The sequence below is a fragment of the Carassius auratus genome, chromosome 19, assembly GCF_003368295.1.
Source record: "Carassius auratus strain Wakin chromosome 19, ASM336829v1, whole genome shotgun sequence".
NCBI lineage: Eukaryota > Metazoa > Chordata > Actinopteri > Cypriniformes > Cyprinidae > Carassius > Carassius auratus.
The window spans coordinates 12,075,670-12,100,131 of NC_039261.1; the positions used below are offsets into that span (position 1 = coordinate 12,075,670).

Consider the following 24,462-nt stretch of genomic DNA (forward strand, 5'->3'; position numbering starts at 1 on the left):
GTGACCAGCAGCCTGAAGATAAAATAGGACCAGTGGATTTCAGTTTCTGCCTACTTTTTGACATTAAGTTGTATGAAATTTTGCTTTTATTTAATTAATTTCAAAAGGATTTATTGAGAGTATACTGTAACTTTATGCCATATACTGTACGTAAGGTTTTTAAATGAAATACAATATGTAAATGTGAGCTAGCCCTTTTACTTCTACTGATTCTCTGAGCTGAATTGTTAACACTTCATTTTCATTGTTGCTTATTACCCTCTATCTCTTCATAAAAATATACATTTTAATATATATATATATATTAGAAGTTACAATCTTTTAAGAACATTAGCAGATCATCAGTTATTATCATACACATTTTTTTTTCAATGAGAATGAACTTATGTTAATGATAACATTAGTGTAGGTTATTACTGTACCACATTTTAACAGGAGGTTAAAGGGCAATGAGAAACAATGAACAAATAAATGTGATACCTTGATTTGTAAAGTCCAATGTACATCATTTTCTGCAGTTTTTTCTTTAATATTGGATGTGCCAAAGATGTTTCATATTGTGGGATACTGACTGCTGAATGTGCCAAACAACATATAATAAAGACATTGAAGAATAAACAACGCTGAAATGAACATGGAAATAAGAGCTGATTAAAGTCAGAATGAAAACTCAGTCATAGTCATAAGCTGCAAAAGTCAAGTCAAAATGTAGACAATCGCCTCCGTGTACTTAAAAACTCATCGTGCATTACAAACGTCAGTCTAGGGTCGTGGCCGTCATACTAAGACAAACACCCGTGGCGTTGTGGGATTTTTGCGTATCTGTTTGTGGTGTTGTATTTAAAGGTCTTTCATCTTGACTCAGTGAGCGTGTGGTACTATGACAACTGCTGTACAAACGCACCTCTGTTGAGTTTCAATCTCCTTCTGCTTTTCCAAATAGCTGAGACATACATACCCATGAATGTCACGTTATCACTAGATAACAGCCATACAGAAGGAAGTCACAAGTTAAATAAATCCTCAATGCATTGGCTTCATATGGATCATATGTGCTGTAACTATTTTTGTCACCTGGTTGACACAATATGGTCCATCAGGCTCCAGTAAGACGCACATTACAGAAACAAATGTGACAGAAACTAAAACCAAGACACCCGACGGTGAGATATCAGCTGAAACGAACGCTTGCCTTTGATATGGATGATACGTAGCTTATTTCCGATAATTAGTTTTTTCAGTACATTTCCAGGTTTACAGTAGCATGACACCAGCTCTAGCTGATGCTCCCTATCTCTGCAAGACATTGTGCAAAGTTCACTGCACACAGTAACATTTCTATAGCAACTATGAGGTAATTTCACTGTTGCTAAGAGCTAGGTGATGTATTTTACAATATCACTCTGATACTGGGGCGGACCTTTCTGCCATTTCTCCAATGGTACCCGAGCCCTTTTAGCCCAAGCGACAACCGTAGAGGATTCACACATGTTGGGTTTTTAATCAACCAAAAGGAAAAAAGCAAGAAATAATCAGAGGGCGGGTAAACTGAGAGACTGCACCGGAAAGTCAAAACAAGGCTTTGTTCATACATGACTTGCTCTTATTAAGTTAATTACACTTGTGCTAATTTTTCAGTCCCGTTGTTTAATACAATATCGTTCTTCTGTCTTGCTGTGTGTGGACTGTTTCTTTTGTGTAACCTCACAGCTTTCTGTGAGGATATTTTGGTTTTGCTCTGCATGGTGTACCAATTCCCTGTTATTATCGCAATTTGTGAGTCTTCTTGTTCTGTAACAGCTGGTCACGTGACGGCTATCGTACATCCCAAGCATTGGGCTGCATCTGCGTGTTTCAGTCCCGATGTGCAGGATCAACTCGCTCAGCTGTAATGGAAGACTGACCCTCTAAAATCTCTGGTTTTGTCTCTTATGTCCCTCTCGGCTGGACCTGTGGCTCTTTGAGGTCACAAATGCGAAACCTCTAACATGACATTCCTTGCGATAAATCAAAGCAGTATTTTTGACACTCCGATACCAGAATAGGCCTACATGATGCTAACTGTTTTTGAAGATAAACAATGTGCGGTACACGTCTATCCAGGTTGGAACAGTCCCCGCATTACCCTGAAACACTTCCTAGTTGTCTTTAGCAAAAGATACCAATAGTCTTATCTACCATTTACCACTTTTTCACACCATTGGGACACGGAAGCAACACAACAAATTCATACCGGTTGCAACGGTGTACGTGTCTCTTCCTGGTTCGTCAGCTTTTTATAAAGTTCTCCGAGCACCAGGCCTCATAAGAATAATTCATTTCACAGCATATTCAAAGCTCACTTTGATATTCGAATATGGTATTTACATGGCTGTTGACGTGGTGAATAAAGAGGTGGAGTCCTCGGTCACATACATTGCCCATTTCCCACAAGCTCCAGCAGAACCAATATATGTGCACGGATAACGTGGAAAGGCTGCTGGCGGAAGTGTCTTTTTTTATGAGATAAGGCTACAGCTCCTGTCCTCCGTCGATCCGTGCTGCTGTTTAGGGGTCGGGGGGCGTTGAGTCCATCGAGTTAGGAACGGGAGGTGACGGGACCGAGAGGATGGGAGTCTGGGTTGAGTTGACATGTGAGGACATCCGGTCACCTCCCTCCTAGCCTGAAAAGTTCTGGTCTGATGTGGCCATGGATGGTGGGAAGGGGGTCACGAATGCATGAAGAGTTGGACCCCCTCGGCTTGCTCACACGCTTCTGTTTAACTGCTGATATTCTTCAGTCTGTCTTAAAATAAAAAAGCTGATCGCTTCTTCGGAGTCCAGGGTATTCTGCGGGCCTCACAGGCCGGACACCATCACCCTGTAGGAGGGGGGCATGTGTCTGTGATGTGGGCTGGAGGCTGGGCTGCTCGTGGGACTGCTGCAGCTCGCGTCCACCCCTCCTATGGAGGGCAGATAGGCGTGATGCAGGATCGGCAGCTGCAGGGACAGCCTGCGCTGTATGCTGTGAACACAAACAACAAACGATTGTTATACAAAATTCCTTTTCCTTCAATTTTTCTGCAATGCTCTTTTAATGCTCTTGGGTGCTGAACATTGGGGACACTCTTGCATGCATGTAACAGAAGTTAATTTTATAATTATATCACATAGTCACATAGCACTTTTTAAGGCAGCAGTGACTTTGCCACATACTCTCAATTAAGTGTTCAAGGTTTAGCTGGTTAGCATGACCTCTTTAGTCACTGCTGGCAGATGCCATAACTACACCATCTGGACCTACAATACTGCTCAAAAGTTTGAGGTTGATAGGATTTGTAAATGTTTTTCCTCCAGTCTTTAGTGTCCCATGATCCTTCAGAAGTCAATCTAATATGCTGATTTACTGCTCAAAGTTTAAATAAAAAAAAATATATTATTATCAATGATGAAAATAGTCACTAGTGAAGGGTTAGGGGCTATGCTAGTTCTTGTGGTACATTCATATGAACCTGACTGTGTGGATCAGCTGAAGTAAAGTCCATTTCATTCCTGTCTTGTGTCAAATTTAAAGTGCACCCCAAGAGGCCGGAGCCCTTTAAATCAATTACATAAGCCAAATGGCAGTTATAGAAAGTGCACACACCACACCTCTCACGATTGGTTTTACGATTGGAGTCTCTTTGAGTTATTACTTTCAATTAAATTTTAATTTCATACATCAATTAAGGAAAATGTCTTCTGTGTTTATAAATATTTAACGTAGATTAGTCGGATATTGCAGGGTCACTTGCAAAAACAAAAAAATAAAAATGTGGATGTCATCAAACTCAATAAATTACTCATTGCATATTCCCATGGCAGTAATGGTGTTATTTAGCAGGGTCAAGGGACCATCAGCTACTGGGGTAAGTGTGTGTATGTCTGAATGTGTGTGTGTGTTTGATAAACAGTGACACACTGCAGAATCACTTCTCTTTACAGTCAAACATTCATGTGCTGGGACAGCCTGTAGTCCTTTAATTCTACTCTCCTGTCTATTTTCAGGGTCCAGTGCCTTCCGCTCTCACTAGAAATCACGTTATGTAACCACAGCTCCCGCCACATCCCTTCTCTCTCTTTTTTCCTCCTTCCCTGAACCATCCTTGCATTCGTTAATTTTTTTCTTCCCGATCTTTATTTTGCACCTCCCTGCTAATGAGTTTATACAACAGAATGTTGTATCTATAGAGTCACCAAAAACTATTTGGACAATCAAGACCCTGAAAGAAAAAAACATGAAATAACTTTTGTTTTTTCTTCAGGGTAATGCATTTCACCTGTTTTTGAATAGCTCATAGTACATGAGTAGCATTTCAGTGGATGATGTATGATGTAGGTGTAGCGTAAGCTCGGGTGAGAGTAGTCTCAGCCTCAGACATCATGCCCACTGACTGTTGGCTAAACGTCTGATGCGTTTGGGACACAAAAGTGGAAACACTTCAGGAGTGTCGAAGTTTTCATTGGATTGGTTGAATTCTACAGGATTTCCGCGAGACGTGTGTGTCGCGTCTTCAACGCTCTGCCTGGAAACAAAGATACTGTGGTGCTAAACCCCCTCACTAAAGAAGAAAGCCAACGTGTTTACAACTGTGATGACGAGTGCTTATCAGGATCAACTAAATGCTGGATTTTCAAAAGTATGTTTAATATTTAAAGTTTGCAGCATAATATTTAAAGTTTGCAGCATATAATCTTTAAAATATGTCAGAGAGTTGGTTGTTTGATTGCTTCAGTCTGAAGATCTGGCTTAACAAGACTAGGGTGAGAGTGACGAATGCAGAAGCGCAGAGGACAGAGCAAAACAAAACAGCGGTCAGTACAAAATGAGGATTTATAAAAGATGTCAGAGAGTTTCGGTACAAGCCAAGAAGAAACTGGTTATCCTTCATTGTAAACAAAACTTGTTTTTTCGCGAGAATAGCATATTCTCACCATTTTTTTTTAATTCATTGATTTTTACGTATACAAACATGTTCTCGATGTGTAAACTTACTGTTCTGGTGAGTTGATGTCTTCTAGTGGACCTCTGCTTATCCTAGAAGGATCCATGGATCCCCACTGAGCCTGGGGTTTCTGCTCCAAGTGGTTCTTCAGAGATTTATCTCCATCTAAAAGCAAAGGCATTGTGTTCAGAAAGCTGCCTTTCCATCAAGATGACAGTGGTGGATTCAGCTGTAACCTGAGTCAGAACTTGCACCTTATATGACACTTCAGCTTGACATGTATGGGGGTGAATAATGTATAACACTCCAATAAATTGTTCTTTTTCTCTTGGTGACAGTAACAGAGCAAAAGAGTGTCACATACTGAAATGAGTCACAGACTGACAGCTGTGTTTGATCGAGAGATGAGGAACATGAGGTTTGTTATCCACTTTTCTTACCTTTGCCGTCAGTGAAGTTGCGTATGCTCAGAATATTGTTGACATCTTGGTAGTGGTTTTGTTTAATGTATGGAGTCTTTTCTGGAGTATCCTGGAGTTGCATGGTCACCTCTTCCAGTTCCTTATCCAGCTGTAACACAAAATCAAAAAATCTTTATTTAACAATTTAATTTAGCAATTTAATTCCTGGTTCATGACACATTTATTCATTTTATTTTCATGATTCTGAAATGCAAAAGATTTAAAACATACTGTACAGTTTCATTACTCTAAAATACCTTAGGTAGAAAAACATAAATTGATATCACAAATCAAATAAAAAATGCATCCAAGTCTGGATATAATAATATATTGTCTTCATTTATATTTATATTTAATCTAATGTGCATATTTTAATTTGCTGAACATAGTTTTGTTTACCTGTACCAGTTATTTTCTTCACAGCATTAATATATAATTTAGAGGAAATAAAATAATATATAAAAATTATAAATCCCCTTTAATCTGCATGGTGGTGTATTAGTCATTTGTAGCATCATTGAATCATTTGTAATTTATGATTGCCGTCAATCACCTCTGTAATTCTCATTCGGAGGCGGTGGTTGTCTGACTGTAATCCGTCCAGACGGGAAGTGTTGGCCTGGTTAACACTGGTTACTGAGGTGGACGTTTTGGAATCTTCCTTCTTCTGGTTCTGGGTGAACTTTAACCTCCGATTCTGTGTGGCAGCATCCGGGTTTGTACGCATTGTGACAAACTAACAAAAGACAGAGGACAAAGACATACTGTTGAGAGTCTGGAATTGATTCTGAGTAGGACGTATTTGTTTAGAGGGAGACTGGAATCTTTGCAGTCTTTCAGATTTCAGTGTTTATTTCCAGAGAGCTCCAGGGGATGCAAAATAAGCACCGTTCTCAATTACATTCAGGTGAACTTGCTAGGGATTTGCACAAATCAAATGCCAGAATGTGCCTTTCGCTGACCTCTAGAATTCTTTCCCCATAGGACTGGATCAGGTCGTACATTGCAGTACTTACTTTTGGCACAAAAACCAGACACAGCGTGATGGTGCTGCAGAAGATGATGACCAGTGCCACGATGCAGAACTGCACATTAGGCTGATCCCGGGTCAGGAAGGACACCGCTGCCCCGATGATACACATGATGCCCACATTATACACACTCATGCCGATGTACTTGCTGTCGTTCAGGGCTGGAATGCTCACGTTTCTGGTCTCCCAGGCCAAGAAACATCCAAACAGCTAGACAAAGAGAAAAGTGCAAGAAAAGAATTACTTATCATTACAGGTATAAGAGCAGTTAGAACAAGATTTGGCAACTTTTATATGCAAAAACCAGATCTAAGACAGAGTAAGGTGATTGGTTTTATGACATTTTCGAGAGACAACAGTTTTGACCTTCATCACTCTGTGCAGCCCTCAGTTTACATTGATGAATCATAAAGCCAAAATGAACTGTGCTTGACTTATTTAGCACCCTAATGCCCCAAAAGGTAGCTAACAACACCTGTCCAACTTTCTCAGGAAGTCAGAACAGTAATTAAAGCACCTTTGTATGAGACTAGTGTGAACTCTGGGAAATATGACTCAGCTAACTCAATGACACACATACTGGAGATTTGATTCTGCTCCCACTCGCCACAAATCTATTCAATCCTAATCCAATCACAGCCCGTCTCACTCTTTTTCCTCGTTCACCCTCTCACTCTCTCTTTCTTTTGTTGTTCTACTTGAGCAGGTCGGCTGTAAGTGAAGTCATGCTGATTTAGCAGCAGGCTTTCAAACATGGCAAGAGGAAATTCTGAAATGCCACATATCTGAGAACGGAAACGAGAGTGTGATGGCATTTTCACTTGTACACTATTACGATATGATGACTACTATAGCTTTGGTTAAACATTGATCACTTTTTTCCCAGCACTGCCTCCCACCTAATCTATCACAGATGAGAAGAGGGACAAGGGATGAAAGAGACAGGAAGTGATCCTCCATGGCACACGGCTGAACTCTGACATGGATCATCTACAGTGGGGCGGAGGTAATGGCAGTCAACTGAACCACCTGTCACTATTACAGCAGCAAGAACAAACAGACAAATCATTTCTACAGAGCACAAAGTGAGTTGAAGGGCAGGTTTATATTGGAGGATGTTGCCACTATTGACCCAGAGATAATGGTCAGTGCTATGGGCAGTTAACTGGCTGGAGGGATTCTGGTTCCTGGAGCACCTTACCAGTAATCTAAAGTGAGGTTAATTAGAAAGAGCAATCTCGCTGTCAAAATCCAGTCAGTGAGCTTGCTAGATTTGCATTTCCAGTAGGATTTCCCTAGCTCTCGCAAGGCAGCAAAAGAACAATGTTAAAGTTTACAGCAGTGGTTTTAAACCTTTTTTGACACAATATTTGAAGGCCTATCATTTTACTTCTGGTACTTATGTTATAATGACAAATCTGCTTATTTTCAAATGTTGGTTACAGAAATTTGGAGTAGCAAAATATTAAAACATTTCAATAAAATCATGAAAATTGAAAATTCCAGAAGTTTCTTTAGAATTACACTTTTGTATATTAATTTGCAGAATTTTTGTTTTCACTGCTAATTATTATAATTTAAGATTTATTTTGGGAATTTTTGACTTTATTATGATAAGATGATAGGACAGTTTTAGAGCTGGTAAGGAGAGGGGACAGGATTGAGAAAGGTCTTTAAGCCAGGATTTGAACTCGGGACCCCCATTACATCCTGATGATGATCATGATGATTATCATTGCTGTTGTTATAATTATTATCATTATTACAACTATTATTGTTATTATTATTATATGTTACACACATGGTCAGAATTGTTGATACCCTTGGTAAATATGATCAAAGAAGGCTATGAAAATAAATCTGCATTGTTAATGCTTTTGATCTTTTTTTTTTAAAAAAATCACAAAATTCTAACCTTTCATTGGAGAATAAGAATTTAATGGGGGAAAAGAAATGTTTGTCTCTAATATACATTGGACACAATTAATGGTAGCCTTTTATTCAATACTTTTTGAAACCTCCATTTGCCAAAATAGTATAGGAGTTTTCTCCTATAATGCCTGATGAGTTTGTAGAACACCTGACAAGAGATCAGAGACCATTCCTGCATTTTCTTTTCTTGATTTTTATTCTTCTTGAAGCTCTTCCAAACAAGATGTGGTGATGTTGGTGCTGTTTGATTGATTATTACTAAACTTCTTGCATTAGGACGATATAGACACATGTCCTCTTCCAGGCAGATACATATAATCTTTTGTTGACTGGTACTTTTTAATTATTTCCCTGATGTTGGAAATGGGAATTTTCACGGCTCTAGCTCTTTTCTTAAAGCTACTTTCTAATTTGTCAAGCTCAATTATCTTTTGCTGCACATTAAAAATATATGCTTTGGTTTTTCTCATTCTGATTGGTGATTCATTTGGAATTTGGCCTTTGTTTTCCCTCCTCTTTATATTCCTGTGAAACAGGAAGCCATGGCTGGATAATTTCATGTTCATAATCACCCTGGTTTGCTCAAAATTCTGAATATGACTGGGAATATATTTCAGATATATTTTACTTCATTAAGAATTTCTAGGGGTACCAGTAATTATGTCCAATTTGTATTTGAGAAAAAAACATTTATTCCATAATGATATTTCCCCACATTTTTAATTCTTATTCTCCAATGAAAGGTTAGATTTTTGTGATTTAAAAAAAAATAAAAGATCAAAAGGATTAACAATGAAGATTTATTTTCACATTTACATTTAGTCATTTTGCAGATGCTTTTATCCAAAGCAACTTACAATTGGGGGATACATAAAGCGATTCTTCTAAAAGAGGCAAACAGACACAGGAAGTGCTCATAATATCAAGTTTTAGACATTGTTCAAATTAGTACAAGCTATAAAAAGAAGGAATAAACAAAGACAGACAATTATTTTTTAGGTTGAAGTCAAGTAGCTTTGAAAGAGGTTAGTTTTCAGCTGTCGCTTGAAAATTGTCAGGGATTCAGTATTCCGGATAAGGGTGGGAAGGTCATTCCACCAGCCAGGAATGGTGAACGAGAATGTTCTGGAAAGTGATTTTGAGCCTCTCTGTGAAGGTACCACGAGGCATCGCTCATAATATATATATATTTTTTCCCCATTTTTACAGCCTTCTTTGATCATATTTACTAAGAGTACCAACAATTCTGACCATGTGTGTAATAATATATAACAATAATAAATAAATAAATTCTACAAAATACAACATTTTAGAGCTAGACATAACCAGAAGAACTAATATTTATTATAAAAAAGGCCTGGAAAAATAGTATGGAAATGCCTGGACATTTTATTGAGTTTCTCACTTTTTAAATTATGAGGGAAGGATATGGCATGAAATAAAAATGTCAGTTTTTTACGGAATTAATTAAATGAGACAAGCTTTAGTTCTAGACTTTGGTTCACTGTAAACATATTCCAAAACACATATTAAAGCAATAAGATACACAAAGAGGTGTTTTAAAGTGATTTCAAATTTTTTTTTTTCATTTTGATTTGCAGCTTTTATACAACGATGGCAACTGCTATATGAAAATTACGACACTGCTCCCTAAAATAATATCTAAGATCTCAATTTTTTGTAAATTTTCACTGTTATAATATTGTCTATAGGTGATGAACATTAGATAATTGTGGAGAATAAAAGAAAGAGGAATATCAGCAAAATGTGTCTGCTGTTTGCATGGCATTTGGATTTCCTGATATACACAAGATACTCAGAATCAATATTGTGAATGCATTTTAAACACAGTGACAGTGAAGTATTATATATTATAATTTAGCAAATGGAAGGAAGTGGCAGAATATTCAGACGCCGTTGTTTGCGGGAGCAGATGGCGATCATGTTGACACTCTCTAGAATGTTCTCACTCACCATAAGGAGGCCTTTGTAGGCATAGACAATCCCCAGCCAAATGGTCATGTGCGTGTTCTCGCAGTGCTCTAGGAAGGGCCGGATTGCGATGTCTCGTCCCTGAGGATCCGCCTGTGGAGACGCAGTGAGGAAACCAATGAGTGGAAATAATCCTGGCTTTAAAAACACCTTTGTCACTAACAACAATAACACTGAGCCCGGGTTTATTTGCCTCAAATGCTTCAATACAAAGGTTGACTTTAAGAATTTATTAAGTACATTTAAATTTAGATTTAAAAGTCAATTTGCAATTCTGCATTTGCACTGAGTACCAGTAGTGTGGCAATAAATGCATCTGAAACTTGGATCATTTGATCTCCCATGGGAGACCAACCTTAATGGACTTTCACAGAGATAGTAAAAAAAGTATAGTCCCATCTACAGGATACCACTTGAGTGTCATTGATTAACAATAACTCTTTATGGGTCAGGCATCAAATACTTGATATTGATTGAGATATTTACAGTCCTGATATGTAAAGCAGGTCAGGACTGGACTGTTGAAGGAGTCTGATGAAAGAGAGAAGACCTAGACTGAGTTCCCCAAAATGTGCTGGCTCTAAAAGTCGCCAAGCTCTAACCCACTTTCTTGCTGCCCCAGTTTGGAAAACCTTAAGCTTGCCATGCAACAACTCGGACACAAAGATAGACAGGGATCCAACCTCCAAAACGCATCCCTAAGTCTCGCTGATTCTTCCCAGTTTAGTCACAGAGCGTAACACCCGTGGCTTTTATCCTCCTCTTGTGAGGCTCTATCTGTGTGATTTGAGCTTGGCATTAAGGAGTTCACCACTCAGAAGACATCTTCACAAAGTGACGGTGTGAGTAAACTGGGCCAGCCAATGCAAGATGCTCTATTTATAAAAGATACATTCCATGATGTGATGAATCCTAGAAGTCAAAATGTAGGACAATTTTTAAACAGATCAAAGAGGAAAAGCTGATGACAGACCTCTTGAAGTCTGAGAAGTAGTTTACTAGAGATGTTTATGGGAAAGTTGTTGATGTGATTTTAAGGAGCTTCTACAATAGCAACAAAAGAAATAGAATGAAGTAATAAAATAGCTTACAGATTGTCTACCTATTAGGCTGACTATTTTAACATCAAAGCTTAAAAAATTTTTTTATTTCCCTACAAAATTGCTTTTACTGAAAAGTGATGTGACATACAGCCAAGTATGGTGACCAATACTCAGAATTAGTGCTCTGCGTTTAACCCATCCAAAGCACACATACCGTGAAAACACACACACACACGCAGTGTGAACACACACCCAGAGCAGTGGGCAGCCATTTATGCTGCGGCACCCAGGGAGCAGTTGGGGGTTCGATGCCTTGCTCAAGGGCACCTAAGTCATGGTATTACCAGCCCAAGACTTGAACCCACAACCTTAGTGTTAGGAGTCAAACTCTCTAACCATTAGGCCACCACTTCCCCTACTACAACATTAGTGTTCCATCTGGCCTCGGAAACTAAAAAGATCAATCTTGCTTAAGAAATCATATTTCCAACTGCACAACAACAAGACCTCCAATTTCATCATAGCTTAAGCTGTAGTTAGTCGAGCTGTGTGGTGTTGCCAGGCAACAGTCGGTGGGTTGGGCTTATAGAGAGTGATGCGCGCTCTGTTATTTCTCACTGCATTAGGCATCTAATGTAATTGTTCAGTGGAAGCTGGAAGGATGTGTGACTGACAGAGTGTCTGTGGAGAGATGGAGATTAGAGGGACACAGTTTGCTGACAAGAGAGAATTATATCACACTTTATAGACGGGAATGAACCATATGGCCACTGAGAATGGGAAACAGACAGCCATTAAGTGTGTATTAGTACACAGCGGCAGGTTTGCACGCATGGTGGGGGAACAGGAGGGATAGCATACGGAAAACCCTGAAAAAACATATAAATATAAATAACTAGTAAAAATTATCCTGAATGGTGATTGGTTGATATATGTGAAGTACACTGCTAGTCAGTAAGATTTTTTTTGCCTTCTGTTCACCAAGGCTACACTTTTTTGACTAAAAAATGTTGGAAATATTACACACACACAGCCGTTAAAAATTTTTGGATCAGTAAGATTTTTGGTAATAGTAATATTAGATTAGTATAAATGTTTTTAAAGGAGTCTCATATGCTCATCAAGACTGTATTTATTTGATCAAAAATACAGAAAAACAACAATATTGTGAAATATTACTGCAATTTCTAATATTTATTTCTATTTTAATATACTATAAAATATAATGTATTTCTGTAAAGCAGTGCTGAACTTTCAGCATCATTACTCCTGTCTTCAGTGTCACATGATCCTTCAGAAATCATTCTATGCTGATTTATTGTCAGTGTTGAAACTGTTGTGCTGCTTAATATTTTGTGATACATTTTTCTTTGATGAATAAAAAGTTAAAAAGAACGGCATTTATTCAAATCACTTTTTATCCATTTAACACATCCTTGCTTAATTAAAGTATTAATTTCTTAAAAAATTCTTTAAAAAATTACTCACCACAAACTTTGGAACAGTACTGTATATTAACATTCAATTCCTATTTTGAATAAACCCTGTTCTTTTTAAGTTTATATTTATCAAGGAATTGTCATTAAAAATGTTGCATATCAGAATGATTTCTGGAGTAATGATGCTGAAATTTCAGATTTGCTTGAAACATGTTGACATTTTTTATTCATTTAAAAAGAACTTTAGGTGCAACAGAAATGTCCCATGTATCTTGATCCGAGCATGTAAAAAATAGGAAAAAGCCAATATACAGTCTATCAGTCAAAGTGGAGGATCAACTCCAATTCAATGGCTGTCTGGGTTTAAAGCCATGCCTTATTTTCTAACAAGAGAGCAGAATCAACCTAAAATGACAGGGAGAGTGACAGAACGAAAGGGAGAGAGAGAGTCGAAGACTCCAGGGTAGTTTGCTTCCATGAGCATATATTTTATTCCATTGGGAGTTTAGTACAACATGAATGAGATTTCTATTATCCAGCTTATCAAGACCTTTGATTTTAAACTAAGCTCTTGTTTAAGGGAATTGATAGTTATAATCCTCATTTGGACGGGTCAGTCACCCTCCTGTACATCTGTTTCTCTCTGACATAGCTTCTTGTGACCACAATCTCTTATCTGTAGTAATCCTTTTACATTATGTCCTGTGATCTTTTGGCTGCTGCGTGCCACTGCGTAAATGTACTATGAAGAGGCAGATATTGTTCAGTGGAGCTAAGAGTTGTTTAACAAGAAGTTAAGTCAATTATTCAGGTCAACTCGAGCGATACTTCACTGACCTAATCCCACAGCAAAGCCATAACACACATCAAGGAAAAAGGTTTAGCTAGCACCATGGTTCCAAACCAATACTAGCCAAGTAAAAATTGGATTTGATCAACAAATGCCACAGAGTTTCTTGCCAGTTGGCCAGATTTGAAACAAAGTACATTACTTAAAAATAAAAAAAATGACAAGATGACCCTGCTGATGAGAGACTCAAAACAAGTGACAATTTATCTAGGTTATATATAAAAATACACTTCCATGACTGGCAAAAGTAGATTTTGGTCTATGTTTAGCACTTTCCTGTTTACTGGCTGAAGGTAAGTGCATCCCTGTGTTGCATCTACCTGCTCCAGTTTGAGGATGAACCTGCAGCTGCACACTGAGACTCTGCAGATCTGTCTCCCTCTGGTGTGTGCTTATTTTTGGAGGCCACCGCTCTAAACTCCACTTCAAATGCGGTGACTTCAAAGTGGCCCTGCTGCAGTCCCTACGGCTGAGCCTGGGAGCTGCCATCACTGATTCATTACGGGCTAAATGCATCATTAGACCAAGAATCTAACCCTGAACATCACACGCATTTAAATATGCAAATGAGAATGTGCAGCGCCGTGTTTCAGATTGCCTTTGTTATTGCAGCCTAAAACGCTTTTTATTGACATCATTCTTTAATCTAATGCTCCAGAATATCTCGGTTTTAATCACAACTCCCATCTGCTTGCTCTCTGCGAGTCTCTGATGCAAATGACTTTCGCTATGTTGCCATCATGTGACGGCTGTACCGCACACCCTTCGCCCTACACAAACACGCTCACTTATGAACATGCAGCTAATTTGCGAATAACAACCTTCATAAATGGGGTTCGAGTGCCTACTGTCAAACGTTATTAGAGCTCACGCATGGGCAAACATTTGAATCTGGTGACTACTGGGATTATACTCAGGCATTCACGCAGATGCGCTCTCAGAATTACAGTCACAGAGACACAAACGCTCGCGTGCGCACACACACACATGCCATAATGCTAACAGCTTGTTTTCTTTTCTGAGGGACAATTGAGATTTGTGACTTGGATCGTCTATAGATCTTTGTTGAGTCAAGGACACTGAGATGTCCCGCACATGATAAGCCATCAGTCCTGATAACTCATAAGGACCATTCTTTTTTCCTCCATGAGGGCAAGCATGGTAAACTGTGAGTGATGGAGGACGGCTGCTCTCCATTATAGAGCACTCTGCTGCCCTCATGATTATTAAAGCCACACGCACCTTTCTGTGCCCTGGACATAAGGGCACGGAAAAGAGTAAATGGGTGTTTGTTCGACTGGGGGCTTTTTTGGCATTGTGGATCTGGTTAGAAAGTGAAAAACACTCTTAAAACACACGTTCACACTCTTACGTGTTGTCTAAAAATGTCTATCAGTGTTTATAATTACAACACAAGTAATGAAAATCATAAATATTTCCACCACATCTCATATCTCATGTTTACATTCCGTGAAATAAAATGGCTGACTTGTTTCTATAGCACTTCAAATAGCATATATGGCTTCATTCATAGCATTCTATGCATCCTATATACACACTGATAATATTTTCAATCTTTTTGAATAATTTCACACACAAAAAAAGATGGAAAATAGCATACAGTGCAAAATATATAAAACAATAGTGGTTTTCACCTTGGGTTTCCTGTTTTCATTCCACATCACATTGAAATCTCAAGCTCTTTACCTATGGTAAACTTTTGAAAAACTTTATTAGGGCCAAAACGGTTGGTCATTATGGAAATTATGCCACATCCAAAATGCTGTTGTAATTTGTGTAAAATTGTTATTAATTATCATATAATTATAACACACAACAATAAAAACATCACTGAATCTTGTTTTTTTATTACTTTTTTATGTAATGATGTAAATATAATGTTTTTGTGAATTTTTAATATCGAAAGTTGGGTCTGTGCTGAGGGAAAACAATAAAATATATAACCAGAGTGAGTGCAGTCAGATAAATTGGGACACTTTGCAATTTAAATTGTCCCAGTTATTCTGAATTAAACCCGAATGAAAGTCATTTGTTCACACTGTATTTTAAGGTGCAGTTCTCACTATTAACTAACAATTAACTACATATTTTGCCTCAATTAACTCCAAATTACTGCTTATTAATAGTTAGGTAGTTGTTAAATTTAGGTATTGGGTAAGATTAAGGATGCATCATATGGTTATGCAGAATATGTGCTTTATAATAAGCAACTAGTTAACAGTGAGAATTGGTCCCTACTGTATATATAGAAAATATGGATAAACCGAGATATAAGGTTGTTTTCAATGGGCAGTAACCCAACTGCTGGGTCAAAACAACCCAATCGCTGGGTTTGTCCATATTTTACCCAGGGTTGTATTTAGCCCAGCATTTTTAGAGTGTTACCAGAGATGCTGACATAACCATCATATAACAAAAAGAAAAAAGGAAACATCAGCATCGACCCCCTGGGATATGACAGTGTCTGCAGCTGAAGAAACATCCATATACTTACTAAAAAAAATATCCTGACCACCCTTCCAGTGAAATTTATTGAAGTGCTCTTTACACCTATCGGTGAAATGGTGAGTTCAAAATGGGCGGCAGTAATCCACTGCATCTGAGGTCTGAACTGACCCAGTGCACTTCACATTAAACAAACTGCCAGCACACTTCAAACACTGTCTGATCTATTACTCATGGTGAAATCCCACTTGTGGCTCATTCACTTTATCATTCCAGGGATCATCCACACCTCATTTTCTCTTGTTCTCGGGTTTACCTCAACTGCATTGAGGTGCACATCCTGTCCAGGATATTACCCCTTGTGTTAACATTAATTAAACCTGCTTATAAAGCTCTGAGTGAGCATGATATCTTTTGATGGTGTTAATTTTGTACAAGATACAGAATGTTCCTGGTTGTAATAACAAATCTGTCGATTATTATGTGCATAGGCTGCTGTCAAGATCAGTTAGGCTGGTCCTGTTGGCGATTAATTTAATATGAAATTTAGTTTTATGAAAGTTGAGCAGAAACTTGTAATTAAAAAAAAAACTATACTTCCAGCAGTGAGACAAAACTCTCACTTTTTTCTCCTTTTCTGTCTTTGGCAGACTCAAACATGCACACACACCGTATTCCTGTCGTAGCTAACGGAGAGCGCAGTAATTGAGTCCTTGGAGGTTTGGTTTCTATGAGAGGCCTGTGTTGTGATGTGTACTGGGCTGTATTATGCAGACAACAGAAAGTACAGGCGGGCTGCCTAATAGCAGGAGACTTATGCTCTACAGCATTCATTGGGTAAGACTGATAAGGTCACTGGTCAATAAATAACATTTCTCAAATACTGTTTAAGGGCAAATGGAACCAGCTAAATCAAGTCACGATGTTTTATGAATATTTTAAATGCTTTTCTCTACTTCCTATTTGAAAGGTACAAGCTATACAAAGTATAGGCCTACATTTGAATATCATTTATTGTCAGACGGGCCCACAAATCTCCTAACTTAAATAGATATATTATATATTATAAATATCTAGATGCTCTGTAAAAATTTTTTATCTTCATCCACAACTCACAATTACCATATTAACACCTATCATAACAAGAGTAGACTATGTAAGGCTTTCTTCTTGTCTTCAGGGCCAAATCACCTGAGATGCAGGCCCTCATACAAGTAAATGCTGCTACAGTAAGTGTGATCCTGTGACTTTGTCTCTTTCATTTGTCTGTTCTCCTAGGCAACTCTGAAACTCGTGAGCTGCATGACATTTGTGAAGAGTGAAATTATACAGACATTTAGGGTTTCTTTGGACCTCAACAACTTGCTGCTAGAGCAAGAGCACAGCAAATGAGCACAAACTTTGACAACTATGAGACAGAGCGATACAACGATAGAACAACAGGACAATAGACAGACAGGCAGAGAGACAGAAAATAAAGACAGGCAGGAAGACAGACAGACAGACAGAAAATAAACGTAGACAGGGAGGCAGGCGGGCTGACAAACAGACAGGCAGCCATAGAGACAGAAAGACAGGCAGACAGACAGACAGACAGAAAATAAACACAGACAGAGAGACAGAAAATAAACATAGACAGGCAGACTGACAAACAGACAGACAGAAAATAAACACAGACAGATAGACAGGAAGGCAGACAGACAGACAAACAAACAGACAGACAGACAGGCAGACAGAAAATAAACATAGCCAGGCAGACAGACAGACAGGCAGGCAGACATAAAATAAACACAGACAGATAGACAGGCAGACAGACATAAAATAAACACAGACAGATAGACAGGCAGACAGACATAAACACAGACAGATAGACAGGCAGACAGACAGGCAGACAAAAAAATAAACACAGACAGGCAGGCAGATGGATCTGCAGTATGATGGATAGACAGATCAGCCTTAGAACAGAAGGAACATTACTGATCTGACAGAGTATATCAGACTAATATGATCAAAGTCTGAATAAAACCACCCATAACAGAAAAATCCATCAATGTACACTGTAAATTACACAAGCTGTCAACACTCAGTCAACGCAGTCAAACAACAGAAACTCTTGGATGTCAGGGGATGGCACAAGCTTCTGATTCTCTCTTGTAGCCCATTATGCTGGATTATGTGCCAGTGAAATTGACTGGCTTTAGGACTATTGATGTACTGCCACACCAAACTGCTCTTTTCTGCATACTGCACATTGTCAGGATGTGGACGACACTTGGTTTTTGTTCCCTAGCTCATCTCAATGGCAAATTAGATTACTGTGGTTGTAGGTGGCCATTTGAGCCAAAAACTTTGCACTGAGTTCAGAGAGACTGGGGAAAAAAAATAATAATAAAAGAGGATCATGATTGGCTTCTGCCCCATTGTATTTGGAAGCATGTTCAAATAGGAGCAGCCCATTCGCATTTCTCTGAGCAGCAGCCACGCTCCCCTCCCATCGGCCCACTTTAGACCAGCCGAGAGGCCAGCAATATGTCTCTTTAACTAAGAGGAACAGGCAAAGGGAAATGCTTTTGGAAGGACCATTTCTTTTGCATTCTGATGAATCGGGTAAATCTCAGAGTAAGAAGACAGAAATGTGATGTAGTAGAGCATCATGAAGAGGAACAGACTGTGTTTTTGCAGTTAGACAGATTGTGAACATTGTGAACATCTCAACCTATCAAAAAAGAACAAGTTCTCGAGGACATTTTGACGCTTGAGTTTTAAATTCATCTACTCAGCGTGTGTGCACAAGAAAGAGAATGAGAAAAAAATACAGACAAAGAGAGATCTTAGCCTGACAAATGACTTAATGATTAATAGAATGGAACTCTATTAATTTGTTTCCATGGATACAAACGAGCAGCTCAGTTCTGAGTCTGTTGGATTATTCTGCTCAACGTTGATAACGGGGCTCGTCTCTCCTAGTTTCACTTCTTATGATACATCAAACTGCACAGCCAGCCAATGATATAATCCCGGAGTCACGCTCCGCACATGCAATTATGCATATGACGAGATGTCTTCTCGTTTTACACTCTTTCCTTTCACTCACACTTTTTTTGCATTCACGTTAGTCACACTGCCACCCGTATTATGTGACTTCAGATCTGTGGCGTATGTACTAAATGTGTATGCGTGCATGTACCTGTCAGGTTTTGCAGGTGTGAAAGAGTGTGAATTGGTGTATTTGTGTGTGTGTGTCCAGGGGGTACTGATGGCTGCCTGACTCTCTGCTGGACGCTCTCCAGGCTGTAGGCTGGCAGGGTGTCAGAGGGTGCAGTTGAAAATGAAAGAGGGGGGCTCGGCGCCATCCGGCTGCCAGGCAGGCTGCCTTACTGTCAGATGGTCAGAGCTGGTTTGTTATCGGGTCTCAGCTGCTCGGACTGGAAACAGTGTCAGTCGGCAGGCCGGTGCCACAGGCCCACGCTGCAGGCGATCGTCAGCCATCAGGGGCGCTAGAGAGGTTGAGTTTAAAAGCATTCGCATGACAAGAAAATGTTCTATAACACTGACAACGTCTGAGATCACTTTAGTTCTGTTGCTTCTACAGGATTATTTAATTAATGTGTTTTTTATTGCAAAATATATTATCTGCATATTGATTGAGGTGAAAAGTTTGAATTAACATGAAATTCAGAATGTCTAAGTATTTTGTGCATCACCTTGTTGGTTGCTGCTTTATTCCTCATTATATTTACTCACCTAAAGGATTAATAGGAACACCTGTTCAATTTCTCATTAATGCAATTATCTAATCAACCAATCACATGGCAGTTGCTTCAATGCATTAAGGGGTGTTGTCCTTGTCAAGACAATCTCCTGAACTCCAAACTGAATGTCAGAATGGGAAAGAAAGGTGATTTAAGCAATTTTGAGCGTGGCATGGTTGTTGCCCAGTTACTGGGATTTTCACGCACAACCATTTCTAGGGTTTACAAAGAATGGTATGAAAAAGGAAAAACATCCAGTATGCGGCAGTCCCGTTGGCAAAAATGCCTTGTTGTTGCTAGAGGTCAGAGGAGAATGGGCCGACTGAATCAAGCTGATAGAAGAGCAACTTTTACTGAAATAACCACTCGTTACAACCGAGGTATGCAGCAAAGCATTTGTGAAGCCACAACACGCACAACCTTGAGACAGATGGGCTACAACAGTAGAAGACCCCACCGCTACCACTCCTCTCCACAACAAATAGGAAAAAAAGAGGCTACAATTTGCACTAGCTCAACAAAATTGAACAGTTGAAGACCCTTTATGACCACCATGTACCCATCCTCTGATGGCTACTTCCAGCAGGATAATGCACCATGTCACAAAGCTCGAATCATTTCTAATTGGTTTCTTGAACATGACAATGAGTTCACTGTACTAAAATGACCCCCCACAGTCACCAGATCTCAACCCAATAGAGCAGCTTTGGGATGTGGTGGAATGGGAGCTCCGTGCCCTGGATGTGCATCCCACAAATCTCCATCAACTGCAAGATGTTATACTATCAGTATGGGCCAACATTTCTAAAGAATGCTTTCAGCACCTTGTTGAATCAATGCCACGTAGAATTAAAGCAGATCTGAAGGTGAAAGGGGGTCAAACACAGTATGGTGTTCCTAATTATCCTTTAGGTTAGTGTGTGTGTGTATTATTTATATATATATATATATATATATATATATATATATATATATATATATATATATATAATATTTGGTGCATCCATTTTTGCTTGCTTGATTATTAATTTATCTATCCAAATAATTATGTACAATTTCTTTAAATTTCTTTGACTATTTTCAGGTTTAAATAAAAGAAAATCTTGGATTTTTGGCATCCTAATGTAGGTGAAAAGTTTCTTTTAATTTACAAAACAACAACAACAACAAAAAGTATTTCCAGTTCTACATAAAGAAAATGGTGCTTAATATTTATACCATGTTTTTTTTATTTTATACCATTATTTTTTTTTTGTAATCCCTACTCTTACCATATCATAAGTAATTAATATTACTCAGTACTTAAATGTATAATTGCATTTTAACAAGGACAACATAAAAAGTGCAATCTTTTTTATTTATTCCTTTCAAATAAACCTGTTTTTATAAAGATACAAAAACATCAGACTTTCAGACCACACTGTATCTCACTCCCACGGCATGCATTGCATAAATTATCTAATAATTTATCTCAAAGACGAATCAAAAAAAAAAAAAAAAAAAAAAATCAGCTCATTTGGAGTCGTGTGGTAATGATGGACCACCTGCAGCCCATCACATCGATCCAATCCCGCAGATCGGGCTTCAGCACCTGCCTCTCATATCGGCCAAATGACACATTTCATTCTCACAGAGACTCAAGCCTTATGAAAGTAATGAAGAGCTGTTTGTGGCCGAGTTATCTGGCTCGGTAGGTCTGTGCGGTGCCAGTGTTATCGACCCACGCTTCAAATCAGCCTCTCTTTCACGCACAGACCCATTTTTGGGTATGAGCTTCAACGCACAGCTTCAAATTAGGGCTAGAGAGAGAAACTGTGCTACAGGGTGTAATACTCAATGTGAGCATGTTGTATAAGAAATTTGTTCTGTATAATCATTTTTTAGGACCAATAAAACACAAATATAGCTTGTGCTCACATCCAGCTAAAAGACAATATCTCAAAACAAGCCCATCAAATAGGTTAATCAAAAAAGCTGTTCCTGCAAGTGGATGTGAATGGCACAGTGTTCTTGGCGCCAGTCAGGATGATTAAAAATACATGCGTTCTCCAAGCCAATTCATCATCAAATCTTAACGAGAGCAGACAACACACACAAAGTAGCATCAGCAAATAGAGGAAAAACGCTTCTGAACTTCATCCTTTATGCTTACTGTCACCAAAAAAATTGATTTTTGAAAAGATTTATTTTATTGTAGACCAAATTGTTTAATCTGTTCTGAACCTGCATTACTTTTCTTCTGCAGAACACAAAGGAAGACATTTATAACTTAAGAAAGATTTTTAAGAAAGTTACATTTGGAACAGCATGATGATGAATACATAAAGACAGACTTTTATTTGTGGGTGAACTATCCCTTTGCATAAGGTACTGTCTGACATAAATGATGCTGATGTTGCACAATCTGCCAAAGCTTTTACCCAAGATCACACTGGGGTCATACAATCTGACAAGCTACAATCGCAAAGGACCGGAAAACTTACAGCATGTGCACCGAGCAGCACTATCAGATCTGGATCCCAAAAGGAAAGAAACCCATTGTGGAGTATAAATTCATTACAGCTGGTCTGATTGCAGGCCAAGTCTGTCGAGATCTCAGAGCTGATGAGGGAGGAGCGGGTGGAGGAACGGGCAGACAGTCTGTGTGATTGCATAAGAGAGCAGTCTGATAAAGAGAGAAAAGACACTCTTTAACACTGAACCTCTAGCAATCTAGTCTATGTATTATATGATTTTAATCATCATTGCAAAAGCAACCAAATTCAAATTTTCCATTCAGCCACTCTCTAGATAAGGATGGGCCATATCAAGATGGCAATGCGGAACAAATTACAGTCAGAATCAATACTTGTCAAGCTCTGATGTGATCATTACAGTGTGTGTGGGTGCTATGGGACCATTCTCTCCATCTAGCTCCTGATCATGTCCATGATTAGAAAAAAATGACCAGAACCGACTATATATCCGAATAAAATTAGATCTTTCCCTGCTATAATGTGTGGTTCTCCACAACACATCTGTCCTTCCATGAGTCATTCATTGTCCAGCTGGAGCAAAGTTAAAGAACCAGACACAACACCACTGCTCATCCACACCAGCAGGGGGTAGACTCAAACACATGACAATTAAAACATGCAGCTGGTCATTACCACAGAAATAAGATAAGCAGACAAATTGAGTTGTGTCCCAAATGATGTACTCTGCACTACTTATGCACTATGTACTGTACTCAACCATGTAGTGTATGAAATTTCTGAGGTCATTTTGTCACGCATCATCTGAGTCTGAGTACATGAAGTGTTCAACATTCCACACTTAACTTTTTCAGTTAATTGAAGGATTAGTTCACTTCCAGAATAAAAAGTTCCTGATAATTTACTCACCACCATGTCATCCAGGATGTTCATGTCTTGCTTTCTTCAGTCAAAAAGAAATTACGCTTTTTGAAGAAAACATTCCAGGATTGTAATGGACTCTAATCTAATCAGCAATCTAATTCATTTTCTAAAAAGAAAAAAAAAAGAAAACTGCACTAGCTCGACTTCACGCATTAAATAAACATGTGGGATAGGTACAGTAGGTGAAAGAACTGACCCAGAGTTTACAAAGCGAATGTGCAAAGAAAGTCAAACTCCCTTTAAAAAAGTTTAAACAATGAATTCGGACGATTTGAAAGTTGGAGGAGAAAATGTGATGGAGTTTTTTCGCTCTACCCAACCTTTCTGAACTGGAGTACACTGATGAAGAACTAACCACATGTGGCCTTTCCAACTTGATTATGTAATGCGTTAAGTCGTGCATGCGCATTGCAAAGCTAAGACTAGACGAGCATTTGTGGTTAAAAATTATATACATTTGATTTTTTTTAAAGACTAAAGTTTCACTAGATAAAACACTTATTCCTCGGCTTGGATCGTGTAGCACCTGAAACTGCAATCCGGAAAGGCTTATGCGTATAGCAGATAACAGAAGTGAGAGAAAAGTGTTTATTATGTTAGAAATATGGATTTTGTTCTTACAAAGACACATGCATTCACTACAGAAGGCCTTTATTCAACAGCCACTTTAACCCTAACCCTAGCTGTGCAAAAACAGTATGTTATGCTTCTTGCAAACTGGCATTTGCTATCACATTTTAATTATCATTAATCATAAATACACAGGTTTATACAAATGACCCTCAATTACATGAAAATTGTTTTACCATTTAATCCACTTCTTAAGTCTTTTAGTTATTAACCTCACACATAGGATTTAGTCATGCACATTCAAAGGTAACAGCTTACTTTCACATTAATTTTTGTTTTAGAAAGGCTGTGTGGATCAAACTGGCAAGACAGTAAATACAAAATCACACACATTATACATACAAAGATGTAAGTGGCTGTCTCATAAAAACCTGTTGCCTGGGTTACAACATGTTATTAATAGGTGTTTGCTTCACAGGCCCTTTGAAGCCCTTTGATGTGGCCTTATTATTGCCCCATGGAGCTGTGCATGTGAAGGGCATCAGGGGCCACAGACCTCTCTGA

The 24,462-nt window shown here is 38.6% G+C and overlaps 1 protein-coding gene across 1 annotated transcript in view; it reads right to left on the reverse strand.

Annotated features, from left to right (window-relative positions):
* Nucleotides 1-1,451: 1,451 nt before the first annotated feature.
* Nucleotides 1,452-24,462, reverse strand: part of LOC113119432 (gamma-aminobutyric acid type B receptor subunit 2-like) — a 212,309-nt gene continuing 189,298 nt past the window's right edge. Inside the window, exons 14-19 of the mRNA XM_026288931.1 lie at nucleotides 10,363-10,473; nucleotides 6,442-6,666; nucleotides 5,979-6,161; nucleotides 5,405-5,534; nucleotides 5,015-5,129; nucleotides 1,452-3,004 (exon numbers count right to left, since the gene is read on the reverse strand). Of these exons, the coding sequence (XP_026144716.1) occupies nucleotides 2,839-3,004; nucleotides 5,015-5,129; nucleotides 5,405-5,534; nucleotides 5,979-6,161; nucleotides 6,442-6,666; nucleotides 10,363-10,473 (930 nt within the window). The 3' untranslated portion in view covers nucleotides 1,452-2,838. The remainder of the gene's footprint in view (nucleotides 3,005-5,014; nucleotides 5,130-5,404; nucleotides 5,535-5,978; nucleotides 6,162-6,441; nucleotides 6,667-10,362; nucleotides 10,474-24,462) is intronic.